Consider the following 24,492-nt stretch of genomic DNA (forward strand, 5'->3'; position numbering starts at 1 on the left):
ATCTCCCATATTCCAAAACTGTAATCAATCGAGCAGCCCTGACCCCACTTGCCTTCCTTCTCCCCATGGGACTCCCCTTGGGTCCTAAGAACATCTAAACTCTATGCACCACCAGCTGCGCTTGGAGGGAACTCCGGTGGATACTAGGCGGCGGGCTACTCTAGTCTCCATCACTTCTGGCAGACCACCCTTGGTTCCCCATCACTTGTGAAGCACTGGTTCAGAGCACACTGACACAGCATGTGCTACACACATTCGGGGACTTTTTCCCAGGCGGCAATGTCACTGTGCAATCTGACAATGTCCGCTTAGCCACATGGACAGTTTTGTCATGCTGCACATCCACAACCCACTGCGAAACACTATCCCCACTTATCCATTGGCCCCCGATGAGTTTCCACCCCTCAACTTGGTTATCACTGTTGACACTGGGGATCGCTTGGGGTTCAGACTATATCGTGCCTGTTTAGCCATGTTCGCTCCTCACGATGACAAAATTAGAGGCATCTGGGAGAATAACTTCCGCCGCAAGTTAACTAACAAAATTTGGACTGCATGCTGTGCTCAAACCCACCTCATTTTGTCCAACCATTGACACAAACTAATTCACTACAACTTTGTATGACAAGCTTATATTATCCTCCACTCACTGGCATGTCCTGGGCATATAGCCAAATAGATCCCTTTTAGTAGGCCATATTCTCCCACCTGGCCTGGATAACAAACGTAGATCTGGCTCTGGACCCACTACTGGCGTTGCCTGGCTGTTTGCAAGATGTCCACCGCTTCACTGCCATCTCACAACTCCTAACCAAGCACCAAATTGTCTTCCACTGCGGTAGCAGACACCCACCAATGATTAAGACCTGACTTGTTAGCTTAGCATACTGTGATACCACTAGCGAACTATACATATCACAACAACCCCGGGCCTCCAGGCTTAAAAACACATGCCCCCCCGTGCAGAGCTACCTGTTTGTGACTGATGGCACCAACCTGGCCTCCTAAACAGGACAGATGTATTGGCCTGGGGAGCCCTTTTTCTGCATACTCCTGTTTGTGATAACCGCAAAATGCTCCCACCCCGTCCGTCCCCCTGGCTGTACTGTACCGCTGGCCTAACCACCTGCATGTGGCACGATACACTAATTTTCCTATATTGTAAAAAGGTGTACAATAATACTACTATGTATTGCTCTGTTTGCTCATTACCTCCACTCCCATAGATTGAGGTTGTTGTTTGTTTATTCACTATGCTTTAATGAAAAATTACAAATAAAGTTAAACAAAAAGTGAAAAATCAAGAAGAGAAGAATGACTCCCTCTAACATGTTATCCTCTCCGTACACTATTGACACCACTGATCAGTATGCCATTCCATCTAAAACACTGCCTGAATGAATCTCCTCAAACACAAGAACTTCATAACAAGCTCAAGCCTCATTCCAGCACAGACAAAATCAGGATGGGCTAAGATCGTCTTTTCAGGGTATTACCAAACTCACTTTCTCTAACATGCCTAGCCACAGCTCATCACCATACCCCTTTATACCCAGGCAAGACTTACTTCTGACTCAGTAAACTATCAAGAGCAAGACTTGATCTTGCCTGCAACCTATGCATCATCACAATAGGTGAGGCTTAAGCCGTTGAATCTTTAACCTCCAAACTCAATACAATATAACATAATAAACTTGGCCATATACTGCTACTGTACCTAGCAATGTACCAGATTATCATAACAGCCCTGTCAAAGGTGTGTTCTGAAAATGATCCTAACTCAACATCTAAGGCAGTGCCCCTATCAAAAGCAAATAATCTCTTCTGTATCCTACAGCTGCAGAATAGATTATCCCAATAAATAATTCCACATAATGCAAACCGCCTTGAGAATACAGAACCCAGCTAATAGATCACATTGAGCTTGCCCCAGCAATGTCATACAGATCGAAATGAACCTTGTAAACTCCCAGCAGTTTAACAGTTGCAGCTGTAATTTATGTTTTATGCTATACAGCTGTAAATTTGCTGTGTCCAATGCTGTTACTATGGCTGTGCTTCAAAAGATTGAGATTTTGCTGTACTGTTTCTAGCTGAGTCATGGAATTCCCAAGGCACTTGAAAATAGTCTACAATATCATATAACTTATGATGAAACCCGAAACATAAAAGGAGGTAGCGTGGCAATAATCCCTGAATAATAAAGCAAGAAGGTGCACATTTACAAAGTCCCACCTTTGGAATCCTTCAAATCAATATTATCAATCCTAACTTAAACAATCTTAGTGCTAGCCTAATATTTCACCCAACTGGTATTAATCTCTTCCTGTCAGACACCTAGCTGACTGTTTGACAAGCCTATTAATACCTTCCAAAGATTGTCATTTTATGGGAAGGAGGTCACATGCACAAATCAAAACCACACGCTGCCGTTCTTTTTAACTTGATACCACATAAACTCATTTGGTGTTTTGAAATGTTAGGACCATATTCTGACATTCAATGGTTCAGGTACTTTTGACCCATTGTCCCTCATTTTGAAATTTCTCATCTATTCACATCTTCCGAATTGGAATATATAGGATAGGCAAATAAAGTGTTATGGAAGAACAGGTATTCATGAAATAGAGCTTTAACATTTGCATATCATCTCTGTGTAACTATGGCTGTACGTCCAAAATGTGTGACTATACATTCTGCTCCCATCATTTGAGAGGAAAGGTTGCTCCCATTCCACAGTTGTTAGAGCAATTCATGATTAATGATTACAGTTGTAATTTGTCTCAATAATCAATCCATCAAACTTAATTCAGAAGACACTGTTCCTTTGTGAATACTTTGTGTTGTTGCATCAAAACATGAACAAATACCTTTACCAGCAATTTTCATTATCTGCATTAAGGGTTTATTTGGAATCCTTTCCTTATCGAAGGAAAAAAAATATCCTGATATTCTCTCCTGCATTTTCCTGTGCACCAAGGACTTCATTCTCTTGATAGCACCTGCTTCAGACAGTCTCACCTGTTCTCTTGATCTATCCTGTTATGTAAATTAATCAGTTTGCAGACATTTCAACTTCTTGTCTTTGCCAGGGCAGATCCAAACAGTAATGTAACAATTTAGCACAGTGCCTTTTACTGATATATATTGCTATGAGTTACTCTTAATCATTCTTGTGGCATTGGTATGTTTACCACATTTATTCAAAATGTTATTGTCTCTTTTTTGTCTTTCAGCCTCCTCCATTAAGAGTCTTCTTATTAGGTACTAGTGGAGCAGGAAAAACAACCAGTGCTCGCTGGCTTGCAGACAAATTGGGAATTTTTCATATTCAGTTTCAAGAACATCTTCAAGAAATCATGTTGGCAAAACTGGAAAAAAAGATTGGGCCTGAATTTGAGGAAGAACCTCTTGATGATCCAAATAACATACCAGCTTTGTTGGCATTAGAAGATGGGGACCTCCCTCCTAAGTCAGACGCTGATGAGGACAAGAGTGTAGAGGTAATAAATATGTATAGCTATGTGAAAATCATAATTCACATTAGAATGCTGCAATGTTGAGCGCTCCACCAAAGACAGTGGAGTGTTAGCTGTGTATAAGCTCTGGACGAGACAGACCTACTGACTTAAAAATGTCAGTGCCTTCGTTCTCTTTCCTCAGGATGTGGTATTGTGCAGGGGAATGAGAGAACCAAAGATCATGGGCAGTGCTTAATTTGTGCTTAATTTGTGCTTGTTGTTTCCGGTGCTGAGCATCAGCACTTATTTTTGAGGGCCGGCGCTTATTCTTCTGCCCCAAGCGTTTGCTGCGAACAAACGACACAAATGGGAAAGACGGAGGAAGAGAAAAACGAAAAAGCTTCACAATGAGAGAAAGCAGAAAGCTGCAAAGTGCGCTGAAGGTGCAGGGAGTGGCTTCAAATGGATTAAAGAGGCCCGGGATGGCTTCGGAATTATGCTGCCTCAGTATTCCGTGTTCCAACATTTAATTGCAGCAGCCTCATGTTTAAGAGGAGGGCTTTGAGCACTGGTACGTTTTTATTTACAAATTAAGCACTGATCGTGGGTGAAGTAAAAGAGCTGAGAATTCCTTCTCCATGTTCCGGTTGCTTGCACTGTAGCAAATATGCAGATGCAGTGATAACCTAAGCCGCAGAAAGAGGGAGGGGGAAGCATATAATATCAAAGATGACAATAAGTTACCAGTTTCTAATAAAATAAAAGAAAGAAACAGCACCCACAAATATAATGAGGATATCTATGTGAATATATTAAATAATACTGGCTTCTAAATGCCAAGTTAACAATTTAGATGGAACGTTATCCCCAGTGGGATACCGCTTTGCCTGTTTGTAACTGGAATGGTGTTCCTACATACGGATTTCCCTTGTATAGGAACATTAGGTTTGATTTTACTAGTCACAAAATAACACCAGGCTTGAACTTGATGCACAGTCGGGTCATTGCCTGACACTCTTTCTCTCTTATGGCCTGAGAGGAGCACAGAACACTCCCTTTTACCTCACATCAGCCTTCCTTGTCCCCTCTTCACTTCCCACTCATACGTCTCCCACACTTCCCCCTGCATAGGCCTCCATACTCCAGTTTACCACCTGCTCGGAGCAAGTAGTAAATGGTAGTCTTAATCCCAACAGTATTGGGAATTCCGTGTGAAGTTTTACCTGGAAAACAGAGTATGCATGATCAGTCCCCATAAACTACTAATAGTCGGATTTAGGAGAGATACAAGAAAGTTTATCTCTGGCACAGAGTACCCCCACACCTAAATTTAGAGGTAAGCAAGTGAGTTATTTTACCCAGAACTAAAAGGTTGATCCAAGGTTGCAATTAAGGGGAGACCTAGGCCCCAATTGCAAGATACTAAAGGCACCCAGGGACTGGACCTGACATTCACAACATGGAACATTAGAGCCCTGAACAACCCCAGGAAAGGGAAACAGGTTATCTCCTATTTGAGCAGACACAGCATAAACCAGGTGTTTCTCCAGGAAACCCACCTCCCTCCCTCTCTTGTGATAACTGCGCATTTGCATCTACTTGGGGCATCAACCGTTTCTTTGCATACTATGGCTCATACTCACAAGGGGTCCGTATCTCAATCCACAAAAGTATCCCATTTATATATCACAATCAAATCACTGACAACTGTGAGAAAGTAGCCTCTTTCTAGCATGGTTACCCCCACTTTTGGCCTGTTTGTGAGTGTGTGTCAGTGTGTTTTTTACTGTTTCACTGGGATCCTGCTAGCCAGGACCCCAGTGATCATAGATGAAAACCTATGTCAGTGTGTTCTGCCTGTCTCACTGGGATCCTGCTAGCCAGGCCCCCAGTGCTCACAGTTTATGGCCTAACGTGTATGCCTGTGTAGTTCCCAACTGTGTCACTGATGCTGTGCTAACCAAAACTTCAGTGCTTATGCTCTGTCTGCTTTTAAATTTTTCGCTGTGGGCCAGATACTTCATTTACCAATTTCAATTGGCATACTGGACCCACCTTATAAGTCCCTAGTATATGGTACCTAGGTACCCAGGGCATTGGGGTTCCAGGAGATCCATATGGGCTGCAGCATTTATTTTGCCACCCATAGAGAGCTCAGACAAACCCTTACACAGGACTGCCATTGCAGCCTGCGTGAAATAGTACACACACTATTTCACAGCCATTTTCACTGCACTTAAGTAACTTATAAGTCACCTATATGTATAACCTTCACTTGTTGAAGGTTAGGTGCAAAGTTACTAAGTGTGAGGGCACACTTGCACTAGCAAAGGTGCCCCCTCATAGTTCAGGGCCATTTCCCTGGACTTCGTGTGTCAAGGGATGCCATTACACATGTGCACTACATATAGGTCAATACCTATATATAGCTCCACAATGGTTACTCCGAATATGGCCATGTAACATGTCTAAGATCATGGAATTGTCCCCCATTCCAAATCTGGGATTGAGAAGCCAATTCCATGCATTCTGGGGACTCCACCATGGACCCCCAGTACTGCCGAACCAGCTCTCTGAGGCTTGCAGTGCAGCTACAGCTGCTGCCACCTCACAGACAGGGTTCTGCCCTCCTGGGGTCTGGGCAGCCCAGTCCCAGCAAGGCAGAACAAAGCATTTCCTCTGAGAGCAGGGTGTTGCACCCTCTCCCTTTGGAAATAGATGTTACGGGCTGGGGACGGGTAGCCTCCCCCAGCCTCTGGAAATGTTTTGAAGGGCACAGATGGTGCCCTCCTTGCATAAACCAGTCTACACCGGTTCAGTGACCCCTTCTCCCCTGCTCTGGTGGGAAGCTGGACAAAAGAAAGGGGAGTGACCACTCCCCTGTCCATCACCACCCCAGGGGTGGTGCCCAGAGCTCCTCCAGTGTGCCCCAGACCTCAGCCATCTTGCTTTGCAAGGTGTGGGGGCACTCTGGAGGGCTCTGAGTGGCCTGTGCCAGCAGTTGACATCAGAGACCCCTCCTGATAGGTCCGTACCTGATAAGGTAGCCAATCCCCCTCTCAGGTCTATTTAGGGTCTCTCCTGTAGGTTCTCTTCAGATTCTGCTTGCACGTTTCCTTCAGAAATCCTCTGCAACAACTTCAGACTCTTCTGACCTCGGATCGACCGGAGCCTTCTCCAAGAAACGCTGTAACTGCAACAAAGTGTCTACAAGAGACACTTTTCTTCAGCAACCTCAGCTCTAAGTCAGCAACTGCAACAGTTTCCATGGTGTGCACGCTCTGGGGACTCCCTGTCTTCATCCTGCACCAGAAGAACCGAAGAAATCTCCAGTGGAATGACAGTCACTCCACTGCTCCAAGCAGGCACCTTCCAAGATGAACACCGGTACCCTGGGACTCCTCTCACAACGACGAGCAGGCTCCTAAGGACACAGAGGGTGGACATCATTGACATAGACTGTCCTGAGGTCCTGCTGACGCAATTTGGAGGAGGTAAGAACTTGCCTTCCCCAAGAACGACGGTACCCCTTTGTACTGTGTCTTCTTCGCCTCCTGAGGCCTCTGTGCAATCTTTGCAAAATTCCTTCATGCACAGCCTGGCCCAGGTCCCCAGCACTCCATCCTGTGATGCTCAACTCGCTGAGTTGTTCTCTGGCGGCGTGGGACCTTCTTTTGTTGTGCTGCATGAAACACGTTTTGCACCTCCTTTGAACCCGGATCCTGCGACTCCTGGGGGTGCTGGCTGGCATCCTGAAGGCTCTCTAAAGTGCTGAGAGCCACCCTCCTACAACAACAATGGCAGATATGTGTTTTTTTCTGGCACTCTAGCTGGCAAAACAGTGTTACTCATAAACGTTTATGCACCTAACACCAATTTCCCTGAATTTTATCAGTCCATCTTCACACTGATGGAATGCACACAGGCAGACTTGATTCTGATAGTGAATTTAACATGGCCTATCATCCACCCATGGACTCTACTGGTTCCACTGCTATTACCAAACCCCCTCCCTACGCTCTCTCCATGACTTTATCGATACCTAACAACTTGCGGATACCTGGCGCACCCACCATCCCCATTCTCGGGACTCCACGTTCTATTCAGCCCCACATGACAGATGAACCGCAACAGATTACTGGTTCATATCTCGGGGCGCACTCCTTTAGCTGATAGATGGGACTCATATGTCCCGCACCCTTTCGGACCACAACCCAGTCAGGACCGCGCTGAACGTCCCAGACTATGCACCCAAGCAATGACGTTTCCCGGAAAACGCGTTACATGATCCTGTCTTGAAATCTGAACTCCAAGACGCCAGACGTGAATACATTGACTAAACTCTGATTCAGTCACCAAGAATGCCACACTGTTGGGAGGCCTTTAAGGCTTACATTCCCAGAGTCTGCACCTCCAAACATGCAGGGGGTCCTCAAGAGTATCTACAGTGACCTGTCCCGGGTAGAAAGGGAACTATGGGCTATTGATCTAGCCACAATAGATGGGGCACAAAACACCCAATTACATAGACACTCAATTCTTTTGCAGGAGTTCAGAGACCTGGCTGAACGTGAACTGGTCTTTCTAGGTAAATATGCACATGCTCAACAATACAGGGAAGGAGCAAGACCAGGCCACACACTTGCGCAGTTCTTGTCTCTTTACTACCAGAACACCTAAGTACTAAGCCTTATTACAGATGAGGGCACAACAGTTGTAGGCAACAACAATATAGCCAAAACGTTCCTAGCCTATTATCAGCAGCTATATATAACATGTGCAACAGATGACACAGATGGGATCGACACATGCTTAGCTAAGGTGGCAATGGTTTGGTTAACAGAGGGACAATAGCAGTTCTTAGCGGTCCACATAGCACATGAGGAGATTGCACAGTTAATTGATGCCCCAGGTAGATCCAAGGCCCCTGGCCTGGATGGACTCACAGGCACTTCTTATAAGGCACACCATATTCTGGTCCCAAGCCTATTGGAGGTATATTTGAAGCTCTCAAAGAGGGCATTCCCTCTGCCACTCTCTGAGAAGCTGTCATTATCCTCCTCCTGAAATCTGGCAAGCCGGCCCACCTGTGCACCTCATACAGGCCATTATCTCTCCTCAACTATGATAACAATATATTGACTAAGGTTGTTGCACTTGCCTTGCACTACTCATGGAATACTCTGAATCTCCCCCATCCAAATGGGCTTTGTGCCACACCACTCCACTGGAATGACCCTTACCATATTTGCAGTCCTGAATCAAATTTCCCAGACTCTCCCACCTGTGCTCACGCTCCTGGAATGCTGGAAAAGTGAAAGTGTTTGCTTCGTTGGAATGGCCATTCCTGAGGGCGACCCTGGAAAAACTGGAAATACCTCGTGGCTTCCGTGACCTCATTATGCTACTCTGTGCTGGCCCTACGCCAGACTGCGAGTGAATGATTTGTACATGGACGCCTTCCCTGTCTCCAGGGGGCACTCGTCAAGGATGCCCCTTTCCCCCTTGCTTTTTATTATAGCCATAGATCCTCTGATCCGGCACTTACAGTAACACACACACCACCTACATATATGACTACGATTTCATAAAAGGCCACTCCTGACATCTATGTATGCTGATGATATTTTACTATTCATCCGAGTCCCTGCCACACACCTTCCCCCCATCGTACAACAAATAATCTGATATGGCCCTTTCTCCAGCCTTTCTATACACTTGGTCAAATCCAAACATTTCCCTCTCACAGATGCTCTCATCCCCTGTGATCTAGAATACTGCTCCGCTGGTGTACAGATTCCCCCAAGTACCTAGGTAGTGTCCTACATACACAGAAGGAAGAAGTGATGCCTCAGAACTATGGGACCGCCATTGAGAAACTCACTACCCAGATGGACAGAGATGGTAGTACTTCAGTGCTTCTTATACCTATTTCTAAACCTACTGATTGCATTAATAAATACCTTCTTGGCCACTGCGTGCAGCCTCCTAACACATCTTAAATGGGCGGGCCAATGTCCCAGAATCAAATGGGAGACACTAATCTTTCTGTATGACAGGTGGCTTTGGTGTCCCCGACTTTCAGTTGTACTACTTAGTGGCGCAATGTCACTTCTCTTATTACTGGTATCACCAGGACGGCAGGCTCCCCTACTTGAAACCAGAACAAGGCCATGTAGAACAGCTCCCCTTGTCCTCAATCCTACCCCTAGGACTCACATGCAGGTCTACACACACACACACACACACACACACACACACACACACACACACACACTCTTACACACACACACTCTTACACACACACACACACACTCTTACACACACACACTCTTACACACACACACACACACTCTTACACACACACACACACACACACTCTTACACACACACACTCTTACACACACACACTCTTACACACACACACACTCTTACACACACACACACTCTTACACACACACACTCTTACACACACACTTACACACACACACTCTTACACACACTTACACACACACACTCTTACACACACTTACACACACACTCTTACACACACTCTTACACACACTCTTACACACACTCTTACACACACTCTTACACACACTCTTACACACACTCTTACACACACTTTTACACACTCTTTTACACTTATACACTCTTACACTTTCTATGACATGCTGGGCTTGGTCCAAACTCCAGAGATACCTGGGAGGTTGGGTGTTATGCTCCCAAGACATAACTCTCATCAACAATCCATGGCTACCACTGACCCTGGAGATGCTCATTCAGCGTACGCTGGCAGCTAATCAGCTGCGTACAGTGGAAGATCTCACGAACGACAAAGTGGACGTGAACACTACATCCATGGCCAAAATCCAGTCTTTAGTTGAGTGGACACATACATGCCCCTTGGTTCTAGCAGTTTCAATCTCATGAAGCAGCCTACAAGAGAGCTGACAGGTCCTCAATGCCCACATAGCCCCTCTTAGAAAACATTATTTTAATTAACATAAAAGATTACGTACATCTTTGGACAAACACCTACATTTGTAACAATGCTCTCACTCCACAAGTGCACCTTAATATGTGCTTGGGCTTAATATGTGCATGGTGAGCCTTCATTTAAAAAATATAAACCTTTGTTATGCTAGATAAAATCTAAGAGAATAATCTGTTTCGACTCCCATTTTTGGAGGAGCAGCTTCAGGTCTTCTCGTATCCCCAGGTACACAATTTTTTGTATCGGGCAGATGCATTGCAACAGCTGTCTGTCTATCTGTTAGTATATCCAGTATTCCAAAGAGATCTGAGAAAGTTACACATTTACAATCTTTCACATAGAATGGTCATGTTAATACCTATTGACTTAGGGTTTTCAATCAGAATACAATGTACCTCTGCTAAATTATTTAGTCAGTCAGATAGCAGTAGACAGAGAAGATAGGTGGTTCACATTGAGCTAGAGTTAAGACCAAGCCTGTAAATGACTGGATGCTGAGAAGGTCAAGCGATTCTCCTTCTTGACTGAGGATAGAATAACACAAGTGAAAGGTGTCAGATGAAATTTAATAGTGAAGTTATTAACAAAGCATCAAGCTTCCCTGACATCAGGGAGGAGAAAAGAGCCAAGCAAGAATATCCAGATGTTGAGTCCAGTAGAGGTTCAACAGTTAAAAGCAAAAACGGACCAAAAACAGTAGCAAGGGATTGAAAACGCAATGAAAAAAATGGAAATGAATGCATTGCGACGCATCCATGTTTGGAAGGGCCTCCTTTATTATCATTTGAACACGAAGTGACATCACATAAAAAGTCCACTTCGCCTAGAATTGTAAACCACAGATACCAATCTATGGACAGGCCCCATTTGAAAACGAAAGTGTATAGTTCATGTCCATGCCCCTTTACTGAAAACTGATGGCATTTGTTTGGTACACGATGAAGCTCAAATTTGTACATCCTTTCCCCAGCGCTGAATTCTGAGGTCTCGCTGCTGCTTTTCATGTATAACGCATCATCCATCTCCTCCGAGAGATGCTAGTGTGGTTCAGGCGGCAAGGGCACTTGACCGTGTGCTGAGCATAGCATCGAGCACCATGCTGCTCAGTGTAAGGTGCGCTCAGTCTTCTCCTGTACATGTGTGACCTCGAGTAAGCGCTGGGGGCACTTCACAGCCCACCAATGGTTTGATTTGATTGTTCGCCCAGTAAATCCTGTATATTTTAATGTCATTGTACCCTTAAATGTGTAATACTCTCCTAATGCAGTCCACAGGCTCAGAAAAATCTTCAATACCTTACTGGACAACTTTCTTACATGCTCCTGATGCACAAAAAGAAAGCTTTATTCACCTAATTTACCATTACCCGTTCTCCACCTGAAATGAGCATTAATGCAATTATGTATGGTTCATAGCTCACAAATGCGTCCATCAAGAGAGGGAAAATCAATCCTCATTGCTCCTATTGTGGTTGTTGATTGTTGAATGATTTCTGTTGCTATACGCCAGAAAGTGTGACCATTCGCAACAGTAGTTAATAGTACCGGCTGGTGCAGAGTGCTAAGGCATATCGAGTTTGCGATGTTTACTTTCATGGAGCCCTGGCTTGCGTTGCTCCTAGCTCCTCTGTTCTACCACTATACGGGTTGCATGCTCCTTGGGGTCTTCCTGTAATACAGTTTGCTTATCCAAAGCAAAGGCCAGTAGAGATAGACTGTCACATAAGAGGTGCAACTCTGACAAGACAGTAAGGCTGGAGAATAGTGATATGGCAGACACGTAAAACAAGCCAGCAGGACTTGTACAATGTAAATTACATACTCAACACACTTCTGAAAACATTGTAGGGCTGAAGCAGTGTCGGTTCAGGGTCAGACACATCTATATTAGTTCAGTAGGGCATAGATACGATTAGTCACATGTCAAGTGTGCCTCTGAAAGTCAGTAGGGGTGCTGTAAGGTCACATATCCGACCTGCCTTTGAGAAGTCGGAAGGACAGGGGCAGAGACTACTGAATGTCATGTGTGCATCTGAAAGGCCGGTAGAGAAGACGTTTGTCACATGTCAAGCAATCCTTTTATAAGCTGTAGAGGGGGGAGCAGAATAAGTAGCATGTTAGACAAACCTGTGAAAGATCACAAGGCCTGTGCTAGTCTCCTCATCCCTGTTTGCTGTTAAGCATCTTGGGTTATTCTGGGTTTTTCTACATGGAATGGGCTGCTTTGGTGCTACCCTTTTTCCCCATGGTTTGCTAGAGTTGTGATCCTGACTATCTTCAACACCAGTCCCATTTTACTATGGCAGTCCACCAACCAGTACCCTCTTCTTTGCACTTATTGGTCAACATTTCTACCTCATTTTTGTGATCATCTTATGGTTCTACGTCCCCGGCTCATAACTGACATCTTTTCTGAACTTTCAATCCTTTCAGTGGCTTCTCACCTCTCTATTCATGCCATCCACCTTTATATGAAGTAACTTCTGGGGGAAAGCCTATATCAAATAATTATGCGCATCCATATTTACTGAACAGCTGATTGCCAAGGGGGTTACTTAACTATCGGGCTAGCCTTGCAAAGATGTTCCTGAAACAGAATTAATTAAACAGATGCTTCTAAAACAAAATTAGTTGCACAGTCATAAAAATCTTGTTTGTGGTTAGTTGGAAGCTTTGAGCAGAATTTACAGAAATACAGGACTGCAAAGAAACAGAAGTGAGTCCAGCCTGCAACTTGTAAATGATAATGTGTTATAGAGCAGGGGAGTGATGCATGCCAAAGTCACACCCAAAAACTCATCTTGACTCTCTGGGTCGAAAGGTATACCTTTCTGTGCAGCAGAGAAGTCAGAAAGGTGCGCCCTCACTCTTCACCACCCAGATTATACAAGATGATAAGGCATACTAGTTTGAATAATTCTGCCTCCCAAAGGCTCATCATGTTACTTGTGAGCTCACCTTAGCCCATCTCCTCCAGTCTGCGTACAGACTGAACAGGTAGATTTGTATACTGTCTTTACTGTATGGCAATCTACTAAATAAGTAATATGGCAAAATAATATCAAAGGTTACAGTTGGCAATAGTAAATAAAATGAAAGTATTCAAAGTGAAAAACATGGGGCCAGATTTAAAATTCTGCAGATTAAATACTCCATCCCCAATGTGACGGATATCCCTTCTATCATACAAGTGCATTATATCCAATGACGCATGTAATAGGGTGGAAGGGATATTTGTCACATTTGTGACAGAGTAACCCATCCGCAACTCTAAATTAGGCCTATAAGCAATATATTTTTCATATATCTGACAGACTTCTAGCTGCAGATTCCTTACCTTTGAATTCCCTGGTGTCAGCTTCGAATCTAGAATCTTTTTGCCGAGCAATACCTTGCAAGCCCCATCAGGTGGCATTGTTCAGATCCGCGTGCGTCGTCCGGCTCTGTGTGGCTTCGTCAACGTCGTAGGAGCCATCTGTGACGTCACAGTTGCCTATAAAGGCACCAACCTGGCGCACGTACGTCAGTTCTTTTCCTTCCGCGCTGGTTAAGCGCAGGTCCGGGATCAAGCTTCCCTTTCCTTTTTTAGACAAGCCTTTTTCCGACCTTTTCTCCAAGAATGTTTCATCGGTGCAAGGATGTCTAGGAAGACTGGGTTCAAGCCATGTGGCACCTATCATCGTGCCATGTCGGTGACGGACCCCCACCAGGTATGTCTCTGGTGCCTCGACAGGGATCACAACTCGATGTCGTGCTCCGACTGCCGGGCCATGGCCCCGAAAGCATTGAGAGAACGGTCTCTAAAGCTCATGCCAGCCCCGCAGTCGACTTCGGTTGGCGCGACTCCTCAGAGGTCACAGTCCCACTTAAGGAGGAGGTCGCGGGACTTGCTCCAGGAGCCCCAAGTCCTCTTCGTCCCACTCGAGGACTTGGGGCACTCGGGGAAGAGGCACAAGAAGAAGAAGAAGTCCAAGCGGACTTCGACTTCACCACGCCCGTCGGCCGATGAGGCATCTCGGGAACATCGACATTCCGAGCATGGTTCTATGGAGCCATTGCCAGGGCCGACTTTTCATCTCACCCCTTATCCAGGAACTGGAGCGACACCCGCTCAAATAAGACTTTTATGAAGCCATTCACCTAGTTTTTGAGCAGGCTGCCTCCACAGTTGGGTCTTCAGACCCCGCAGGGTCAGCAGGGGCCCCATCGGATTCGATGCCACCTGTGCCGTTGGGGACCCCAGGATCCAATATCGGATTCAGGCCGGTGCCGGTTCCTTACAGTCGGCCTCCTCTGGTACTGGGCCGATGCTCCAACCACCACCCACCATGGGTAGAAGCCCCTATTCTCTTTCCAGATGATCCAGAGCCAGAATGACGTCGTACAAAGACGATTCCAACTTTGACGGCGTGGAATTGGCCCAGATCAGTACCTGAGGCTTATTTCGATTAGCCAGGCACAGATCAGGAGTGGGAGGGGTCTTAGGACCTTTTGGAATATGGATTGGAGGAGCAGGACTGGTATGAGGATCTAGGGGAAGCCAGTGGACTGGATACTTCTCCAGATGCTGGTATGCTCTCACCTCCTTCTGTGGCTACGGAGGAGGGAACATTGTATGCCATGGTGGTGTGTAGAGCAGCTGAGGTCTTGGACATAGAATTGCCTACCATGCCGGTCAGGACTAACCTCCTGACAGAGGTGCTTCAGCCAGGGGTTACAACATTGGAGCCGATATTACCCTTCAATGAGGCCCTTACAGATGTCCTACTGGGGACGTGGTCCAAACTCAGCACAGAGGCTCCAGTGAATAGGGCAATTCGACAGTGGCTCTTCAACATCACACCTGGCTGAATATCACTGGCTTTTCAGGGGATGTCCAGTTGTACTTGATGGACATGCCTTTCGATGGCTCATGCCTTTTTGGTAAGAAAGCAGACTAGGCTCTTGAATGGTTCAAGGACTCTTGTTCCAAGGCCAGATCCTTGGGCCTCTCGGTACCTGTTTGCCAGCAGTCTGCCTATCGCCCCTTTCAAGGCTCCGGGAGGGGCGGGGTACCACGACAACCACAGGTTACCACTGTCCTATAGCTTCACAACATTCAGTGCCAGGACGAGGTCGTGGTACCTTCGGACCCAGAGGGTCTAGCCAGAGGTTGTCTACCATCCAGATCCACTCTTCCGCAACGCCCAAGCCCCCCTAGTATGGTTCTGTAAGACCATTTTCGCCCAGTTGGAGGGAGGATTAAATTTCATCTCCCTCACTGGTGGTCCATAGCATCGGACAAATGGGTCTTGCAGGTCATGCAGAAGCGCTATTCTCTCCCATTCCAATCTTTCCCTCCCTCTATCCCTCCATTGAAAGAACAGCTGATGGAGAATCATTTAATCTTGCTCCGCGAGGAAGGTATGGCTCTCTTGGCCAGGGGAGCCATAGAAAGGGTCCTGATGTCAGAAGTAGGCAGTGGTTGTTACTCCCGCTGCTTTCTGATTCCAAGAAAGAACAAGGGTCTTCACCCTGTCTTGGACTTAAGGGACGTCAATCTCTTCCTCAAAATGGTGAAATTCAAGATGCTCACTCTAGCTCAGGTCTTGTCTGCCCTAGACCAATGAGAATGGATGGTAGCATTGGACCTACAGGATGTGTATTTTCACATCCCCATCTTGCCGGCCCACAGGCATTACTTGGGGTTCAAGGTGGGCCACGAACACTTTCAGTTTACCATGCTCCTCTTCGGTCTCACCAGTGCCCCTCAGGTGTTCACCAAGGTGATGGCGGTGGTAGCAGCTCATCTGCGCAGGTTAGGGATTTCAGTCTTCCCCTACCTCAGCGACTGGCTCTTGAAGGCTTTTACACCCCAGGCTCTCGTCATCCACCTTCAGTCTACAGGGGACCTCCTGCATTCGCTGGTGTTCACTATAAACGTGCCAAAGTCACACCTGACTTCCTCTCCGAAGCTCCCGTTCATCAGTGCGGTTCTGGACACTGAAGTTTTGCATTTATCCTCCCAAGCAGCGAGTCCAGAATATTCAGATTATGATACCGATGTTTCGGCCTCTTGTTATGCCCCAATGGGACTTAAATCTTGTCCTCACATTTCTGATGTGTGCTCCCTTTGAGCCTTTGCACAACTGTCCCCTCCGGCTGCTCACCATCAAGACAGCCTTCTTAGTGGCAATAACATCTGCCAGGAGGATGAGTGAGATGGAAGCTCCGTCATCAAAGCCACTGTGTCTCACATTCCAGACAAGGTGGTTCTCAGAACTCTTTCCTTCCCATGGTGGTGACCCCATTTCATCTAGGTCAGAGCATCATCCTGCCCACCTTCTTTGCTCCACCGCAGCCCCCTACAGAAGAGAAGCAACTTAATCGACTGAACCCAAAAAGAGCATTGTCATTCTACATTGACCACACAAAAGAGTTCCGAGTGGATGACCAAATCTTTGTGGGGTACATTGGAGGAAAGAAGGGTCTGGCAGTACAAAAGCATACCATTTCGTGCCGGGTCGTTCTCTGCATCAAGATACGCTACGCATTGGCCAGGAAGCAGCCTCCTGAGGGCTTGCAAGCTCATTCTGCCAGGGGCAAAGCTGCTACGACTGCGCTAGCTCGAGGCTTACCAGTCCTGGAGATCTGTCAGGCGGCAACGTGGGCATCTTTCTTTGCACACGTTTGCAAAACATTGCTCCCTGGACAGTCAGGTATGAAGAGACAGGCACTTTGCCCGTTCAGTCCTACTGGACTTCTTAGTGTAAGGAGGAGTATCCGCAGTCCACCATCAGGAAGTTATGGCTTGGGTATCTATTCAAAGGTAAGGAATCTGCAGCTAGAAGTCTCTATCAGATGATCAAGTTACTTACCTTTGATAACGCATTATCTGGTAGAGACTCTATCTAGCTGCAGATTCCTTACACCCACCCATGCCTCCCCGCTCTGCGGATATGTCTGGTAGGGTTAGGGTTTAGCCCTTTTCAGGGCCCTAGTTTTGCACAGACAAACGTTGGTTCTATCCATGACTTTGCGCTTCTGCGTGGAAGTTTTGTTGATAAAAGAACTGATGTACGCACACTAGGGTGGTGCCTTTATAGGTGACCGTGATGTCACAGACTGCTCCAACAACACTGATGAAGCCACGCAGAGCTGGATGACTCATGCGGATCCAAATGACGCCACCCGATGGCGCGCCTAGGGTATTGCTCAGCAAAACAATTGCGGATTCAAAGCTGGCACCAGGGAATTCAAAGGTAAGGAATCTGCTTCTAGATAGAGTCTCTACCAGATAATGCATTACCGAAGGTAAGTAACTTGCTCATCCTTCCTACCTATCCTAACATCAGCCATAATTTGAAGTGTGATTGAGAATTTGCATACCTGCACAAAAGCTGAGTACAGTCTGGGCTGACACAGTTCTGAGAATCGTGCAAGGTTGTGTCAGGGAAAGATTGGCCTGCATCCTTGGTGCACAGTTCCTTGGATGGATTGGTCTCCTGTGCCTTTAGGCAGAGTACTGTGCCCTGTTTGCATCAATTCCCATTAAATGAAATAAGTGTAAGTGAAAGTGATTTGTCCTCATGATGTGTGGGATCAGGGACATAATTTGCAGAGTGAGCATACTCTCTAGAAGGACTATCTTATCTATTATTTTTCTCATATACATCATCATAAGCAAGGCAACAATATACATAGTGAATGTCAATATCATACGTGTGCAGTGTCCATCTAAAACATAGGGACACCACCGAAAAAATAAATATTAATCATAAATCCTAAGCACAATATTATACAGCACATATGGCATTATAAAAATGACCAAAGGACCCGTTGTAGCGAGGAATTCATCTAGCTTGCTTTCCAAAATGTTTAAATTAATCACAGATACTGTTACGGTCCCCACAGATAGGTCCTCTGAATGTGCTGTTGAATCATACACCATTTTTTAAAATAAGATCTTTAACTCCAGGAAAGTAAGGCATAGTGCAAAAAACTGTTTAACACGCCTCATTGGCAAAAACATTGAATTCCCATACAGCTGTTAGGTATCATTTTAGTTTTCCAAGGTCGCTGTGTAGGGCATCTGTAAAATAGCCCAATACATGAATCCCACTGCATGTATGTGGGTCCCTCTTTACCTGCCACTATCAAGATATGTAGGGATACACTAACTCAGCTAATTACTCAATTTGTAATTTGTTCTTTAAACAGTGTAACATTCTAAAAAGAACTAAAGGAGTAATGGTTATCTGCCTTAATTATTTAGGTGATCCTCCTGAGCAGAACAACCATACATTGATTTCCAACATGTCTATCTCACAAAAGGCCTTAGAAAAGACTGCTACCATCAAAAAACAGTCTCACGGTGTAATGTTTAATAAACTGGGCAACTAGCAATCTGGGTTTCACATGAATTTGAAGTCTGTTAGATGTGCAAACAATATTGTTGAGCATCATGGAGAAGGGAGACAACAAAAAGTAACATGTGACAGTGCAGGGTGCTGCAGGGATTTTTATCTAGTCCTTTTATTTAACATTCATGTGCAGCCAGTAATTGAAGTACTATGTGAATCCAAGATTTTTGTCACAACTTTCTCAGGAGACACAAATTATATTACTGTCAAGAGAGAAGAAATTGGCAGATGGTTACCGGATGGTAAATATCTGTGATATGATCCAAGAAAGGATGCTTGAAAAATGTCTGGACCTTAATTGTTCAAACACACAATTTTTCTTACTGAGCACCAACAAGATCCTGAAAACAATCAAAATAATTATTGATCCTTTCAAGTTGGTGACACAGATATTCCATTTAAAGACAAAGTGAAAACTGCAGGTGTTTGGTTCAATTCAAGTCTCACGATGATTATTTCCCACACTGAAAACTCACTATTCAAAATATCCAGACTTTTGGAGTCATTTACAGTATAAAATGACAACCACCATCCTTCTGGTGTGGGAGAGGTGGCGCTTCTGCCATCCCCTCTGTGACACGCCAACCAAATTGAGTTTTCTGTGTTATATACAGACATTGAACCCATCGTTAAGGCCCATCGTCATTGAAAACAGCCTCGTCACAGGAATAAAATGTGTCTGCAAGTCTTTGCCATGCCGGTACGGCCAACCGTCACTGTTCATGTTATTTTCAGACACAGGAAGGCAAGATAATAATCCACTCGCAAAAGCTGGCGCACACTCCCCAGACGCAAACTAAAGTGAACAACACTATTTTCCTATTAGAAGAGCTGTGTTCTGTGGATCTGTAGATGTTTATTTAACGATTGATGTATACATCATTATTTCCCTACAAAAATAGTTTATCTTTTTGGGCAGCCATTAACTCTTCACTGTGACTCAGCGGATTTAAACTGAAAAAAATGCTGTTGAAGTCTACTTCTCTAAAAAAGAAGCAACATTTTACATCATTGGATATTTTTCGCACACACTGCTGCTAACAAATATCAAAGTTTACGGTTCTAGTTATTTGTGACACAAGGCAACATGTATTAGTCTAAATATATTTTGCATAAATAAACACATTCATTTCGAACTTTGTATTAATCTCCTTATTGTATATTTAGCAGAAAGAAGAAGTAGTGCTTACTGAGGATGAAGAGGCTATCAAATCTTACCTAGCAGCTAATGAGCCCTTGTCAGCAGAAGTACTAGATAGAATTGTCACTCAGTGGTGGGCAAAGGAACCTTTCCGGTAAGCATCATTTCTCGACTTCACTTTTGCTTTTTTCTAAAAGAGAAAACAATATTAGAAGTATTTCACAGTGAAGCTGCTTTGTATTTTGTTTAAATGGATTTAACCTAATTCAGTGGAGTGCACAAATAATACAAATTATATATACATTCCATTGAATGAAAACAACCCGCCAGTCCCCTAACAGTGTATTTTTTTCCTTGAAGTCAGAAATGCAAGATTTTGGATGAGAGGAATACAAAAAAGTGATGGGTGGAATTCTTGAATTTAAGATCAATTTCAAGTTCAGGTTTATTATGAATTTTTGAACACGTACGAGGTCTACACACCATGATACTAACAATTAATGCAATTCAATACAAGTTCATAAAACGCTTAAGAATTGTAAAGATTTTAAAGCAGTTCATTTAATTTACTGGAAAGAACAACAGTTGTGTATAATTACTGAGCAATCATTAAAACATTTAAAAAGAAGCTTTAAAAAACTACAACGAAAGACAAGCAGCCTAGGGGGCATACAAAAACGACATTGTTTAAGTCTTGAATAACATTGTTGCATAGTTCAGATTCTTTCTTCGATGGGGAGTTTTTTCCAAACCCCCGTTACACATTTTAAGGGTAGAATATTCATTCTCATTAAGAGAAACAATCAACACATTTTATGTTCAACATTCCATGACAGAAAAGGCTGGCGTCTTTTCAAATTATAGGAAGAGACAATTTAATTATATTTTTCCTTTTTTGAGTAGGCAGCAGTGTCAAGGCTCGCACTAATGCTGCACAACTGCTGTTTTAGTGGATTTTGGCATCTCTTCCAGTGTATCATTTGTAGTTTGAAATATCCTTAGGACGTAAAAAAAGTTTCTGTCAAGAACAGACCTTAGCCTTTTTCTGTCATAAAGTTTGCAACGCTTTCTTAATGTAGAATAAATCATCACTCTTTGTTAACCCCAGGGAAGCACTACGACTAATGTCTGTACGGAACGGCTATTCAGACCGAGTTCCAACCTTAGCACCTGAACAGTGTCTAGTGTGTTCAAGTCACACAGTTTGCACAGATTTTACCCTCTTTTGTCTAGGAAAGCCTGCATTTTCATTTAAGTTATTTCCACAGCTTATAAAAGATAGGAGGAACTTCTAAATCACAAACTGTCAATAAATGAACAAAGTGCAGACGACCTAGGGCATTATAAAAAGTTCTTAGGCCATTACCATGGGAAATTGCTTTACTAGAAATATACTATTTATGATTTTTTTTCAGTTAAGTTACTAGAAATGATTTTCCCCAGGTAAGAGTAGACTATTACAGTTTCTAATGCTTCATTCCCAACATTCCATTAAGATTGTTTTCTTCCTGTACCTTTTCCCATTAAAAATCATAACATTGCCCTTAGATGTATTGATTTTTAGAAAGTGACTGTGGGTACTGTTTGTGACACATCAGACGTTTTTACAAGCCCTTAGGAGACAAGTCGTAAATAACAGTATCTCCTCCATACATTCAACAGGGAATTGCACAATCTCCTATTTTTGGGGCATTGCCATAGCAAATATTTAAAGCAATGGGGAAGTCAAATATATAAAGCCTGAACAATAGGTTGCTAGCAGACAATCCTGTATTAGTCTATTGTAAGTAGGTATTCTAGTCGAGAGGCATTTGTTACCTCTTTTAAATGCTGAGCTATGTTTAATCTTAAAAGGGCCACAGGTATTCCTAGGCTCAGTATTTTTTTTTCTCCATAAAAATGTCTATACATTCTGTCAAGCGCTGTACTAAAATCTATGAAAGCAGTATAAACTAATTAATCATGGGTAGTTACATATTTTTCAGTTATTAGTTGTAACATAACTGTTATCTAATGTGCAACACTTTTTTATGTACCCAACTTGTACTCTGGGAATTATCTTTTCTTTGGCTACCTACTCCTGTAGGTGTTCAACTTTTTTTGCAAAAATCTTCCCAGCCAAATCAAGTAATCTATTTTCCTATAATTATTTGGTGAATTTCTCCTTGTTATAAAATAGAACAATAATGTTCCCAGACCAAGATTCATAACAGAGGCTAGATAATGGAGGTAACAAGTTGATTCAAAGAGAAGACTCATTCTTAATTTTGGAGATAGTGGTTTCTTCTGATCCCATAGCCCCCAAAGAACTAGCACACTGAAAATGCATTCAAGTTCCTTGGAAGAGGTGGGCATAGGTGAAATTGTTAACTGCACAGCAAGTGACAAGAAATGATACAGCATCAGAGGCACCAGATTCTGACATATATAAATCTGATATATAATTAATCCAGTCCTTTCTGTCATTGAGATTTGCATCAGTCTCACCCTATTGCCGCATCCATCCTCAATAATTGTCCAAAATGTATTTGTATCTTTTGCTATCAGTGCCTCATGCAATTCAATCCAATCATGGTTGCAATGCAGCTTCTTCTAAGAAGATCTTAATCTCACTATCCTTCTTATTAAAAGATTAATTATTCTATTCCTTTCATCAGAAAAATAGATACTGTCTTTGAACTAATCTATTAATCATCTTGTTTAAGGAGAGTATAGGAGAAGACAATGTCTTTCGTTGCCTATTAGCAACTTGAGAGTCAGACTTAATTAAAAGGACTTTACTGAACTAAATCAGTGGGTCCAGGTACAAACTGTGAATGTCAGATGTAATTTCAATTAGCCTTTCCTTTAAATCTATTAATTTTGAGGTATTCCAGTATGTTCCCCCATTTCTCCTCTCAAAACTCATTATATCTCCCTTAGTATTCCAAGGACTTACTTCATCTGCGTGAAAATCCAAGTAGAATGAGAGGATCTTACGGTCAGAAGATTTGTGAAATATGTTCATATTGGAGAGCAAGGGGAAAGGGAATAGGAAATAATCAAGTAGACTATGAGGGAAGAAACCCTAATCGATGTATGTGTATATTTTGCTGGAATATCATTATCACATATCTCATTCACAATTAGGCTCCCAACTTTTCTTAATTGCTCTGGAAGTACACTGCCACAGAGAAGTCATATTTTATTTTGTCTGGTAGCATCACAGCAGGGATATTAAGTGCCTCTTACCTTTCAGAGTCTACAAAAACTCTTACTACATGGCTAGACACTTTTGTGTTCAAAACAATGTTTTTTCAATTTTCCAATTCAACAATTTCTAATATAAAAGAGAACAGTGGTTTGTTCAATCCAATGCAAATATCTGAGCCAGGAGGGATGTAGGTATTCCCTAAAAGGAAAGAGGTCATCCGGTGCTATAGCTACAGTTCTCCAAATCCTTACACATTAGGCTAGGATAAAAGAATGTATAAGAAGGCTAGAAGACCAGGCAAAAATATTGGACAATACAATTGCAATACTCTCACTTGCGTGACCTCTTTTGTAGGGGACTGAAATGGAAACTTGCCTTCTCTGTCACCAAATGAGACTACCATATTTTCTACTTCCCCCCCATTGAAAATTATCTGAGAAATCCCACTTTTCTGACCCTTCATGGCACCCATGTCCTTTGCCGTTAGGCTATGGGCCATTCGTAATCCTTTTTTTAAAATAAAAAATAGAGTACAACATCTATACCCTGACTAAGGAATAGTCAACATTTTGTAAAATTATTATTGAAGTAATGTGACTCTAACTCCTATACCTAGAACCATGCCTAATATTTGTACCAATTGTATACATTTACCACTGCCACCTTTAATGCTTCAGTATCAGACAATTCAAAACAAATGAATTATTCATTGGCAACACCTGGTTGTCAAACAGATTAATAAAATCTAGTTTAAATAGTACATCTAAAATATTAGCAATTTTGGGAATACAATTTTACAATTGTTAAAATGAAAACCACCTTAGTTTGAGGATTACGGGTACTAGAAGAAGGCTGGCAGCTAGTGGAGCTTGGATGATTCAAGTGGGCCATGCTTCTTGGAGGAAAAATCTCCTCTTGGTGGCCCACCTCAGATGGAACAAAAGGGTTTAATAACCTAAGAATGAGTTACTTTCTTCAATAATTGCCTGGACGAAATCTAGGTCTGAAACCGGGCCAAAATGAAAATTCCTTGCCTTCTTTTTATTAATCGTTCAACGATTTTTTAATGGCTGCATTGCTTTACATTTTTTGCTGTTATTTTCCATCGCTAAGCCTTTTTTATTTGTATTTTTCTTTTTCCCTGGAATATAGGATAGATAGGATATTTAGGCCTGGATGAATTTGTAAGAACAACTTTCCAACAAATGTAAGCCATTGATTCAAGAAATAGATTTTCTAAGTAGAGTATCTTGGATCCCTTGGAGTTGACCTTTATCCTATTTACATTTTTTAAACATT

The 24,492-nt window shown here is 43.4% G+C and overlaps 1 protein-coding gene and 1 long non-coding RNA gene across 5 annotated transcripts in view; one reads left to right on the forward strand and one right to left on the reverse strand.

Moving 5' to 3' along the window:
• AK9 (adenylate kinase 9) overlaps positions 1-24,492 on the forward strand; it is an 824,487-nt gene that overhangs the window by 387,649 nt on the left and 412,346 nt on the right. For 3 of the 4 annotated variants that reach the window (XM_069234515.1, XM_069234517.1, XM_069234518.1), the window contains 2 exons: positions 3,237-3,503; positions 20,027-20,154. In XM_069234515.1, the coding sequence (XP_069090616.1) occupies positions 3,237-3,503; positions 20,027-20,154 (395 nt within the window). The remainder of the gene's footprint in view (positions 1-3,236; positions 3,504-20,026; positions 20,155-24,492) is intronic. The other variant, XM_069234516.1, reaches the window with a different exon arrangement.
• LOC138295903 (uncharacterized) overlaps positions 1-24,492 on the reverse strand; it is a 419,369-nt gene that overhangs the window by 144,715 nt on the left and 250,162 nt on the right. Inside the window, exon 7 of the long non-coding RNA XR_011203710.1 lies at positions 20,078-20,190. This is a non-coding gene — a long non-coding RNA (uncharacterized lncRNA). The remainder of the gene's footprint in view (positions 1-20,077; positions 20,191-24,492) is intronic.

Source organism: Pleurodeles waltl, chromosome 5, assembly GCF_031143425.1.
Source record: "Pleurodeles waltl isolate 20211129_DDA chromosome 5, aPleWal1.hap1.20221129, whole genome shotgun sequence".
NCBI lineage: Eukaryota > Metazoa > Chordata > Amphibia > Caudata > Salamandridae > Pleurodeles > Pleurodeles waltl.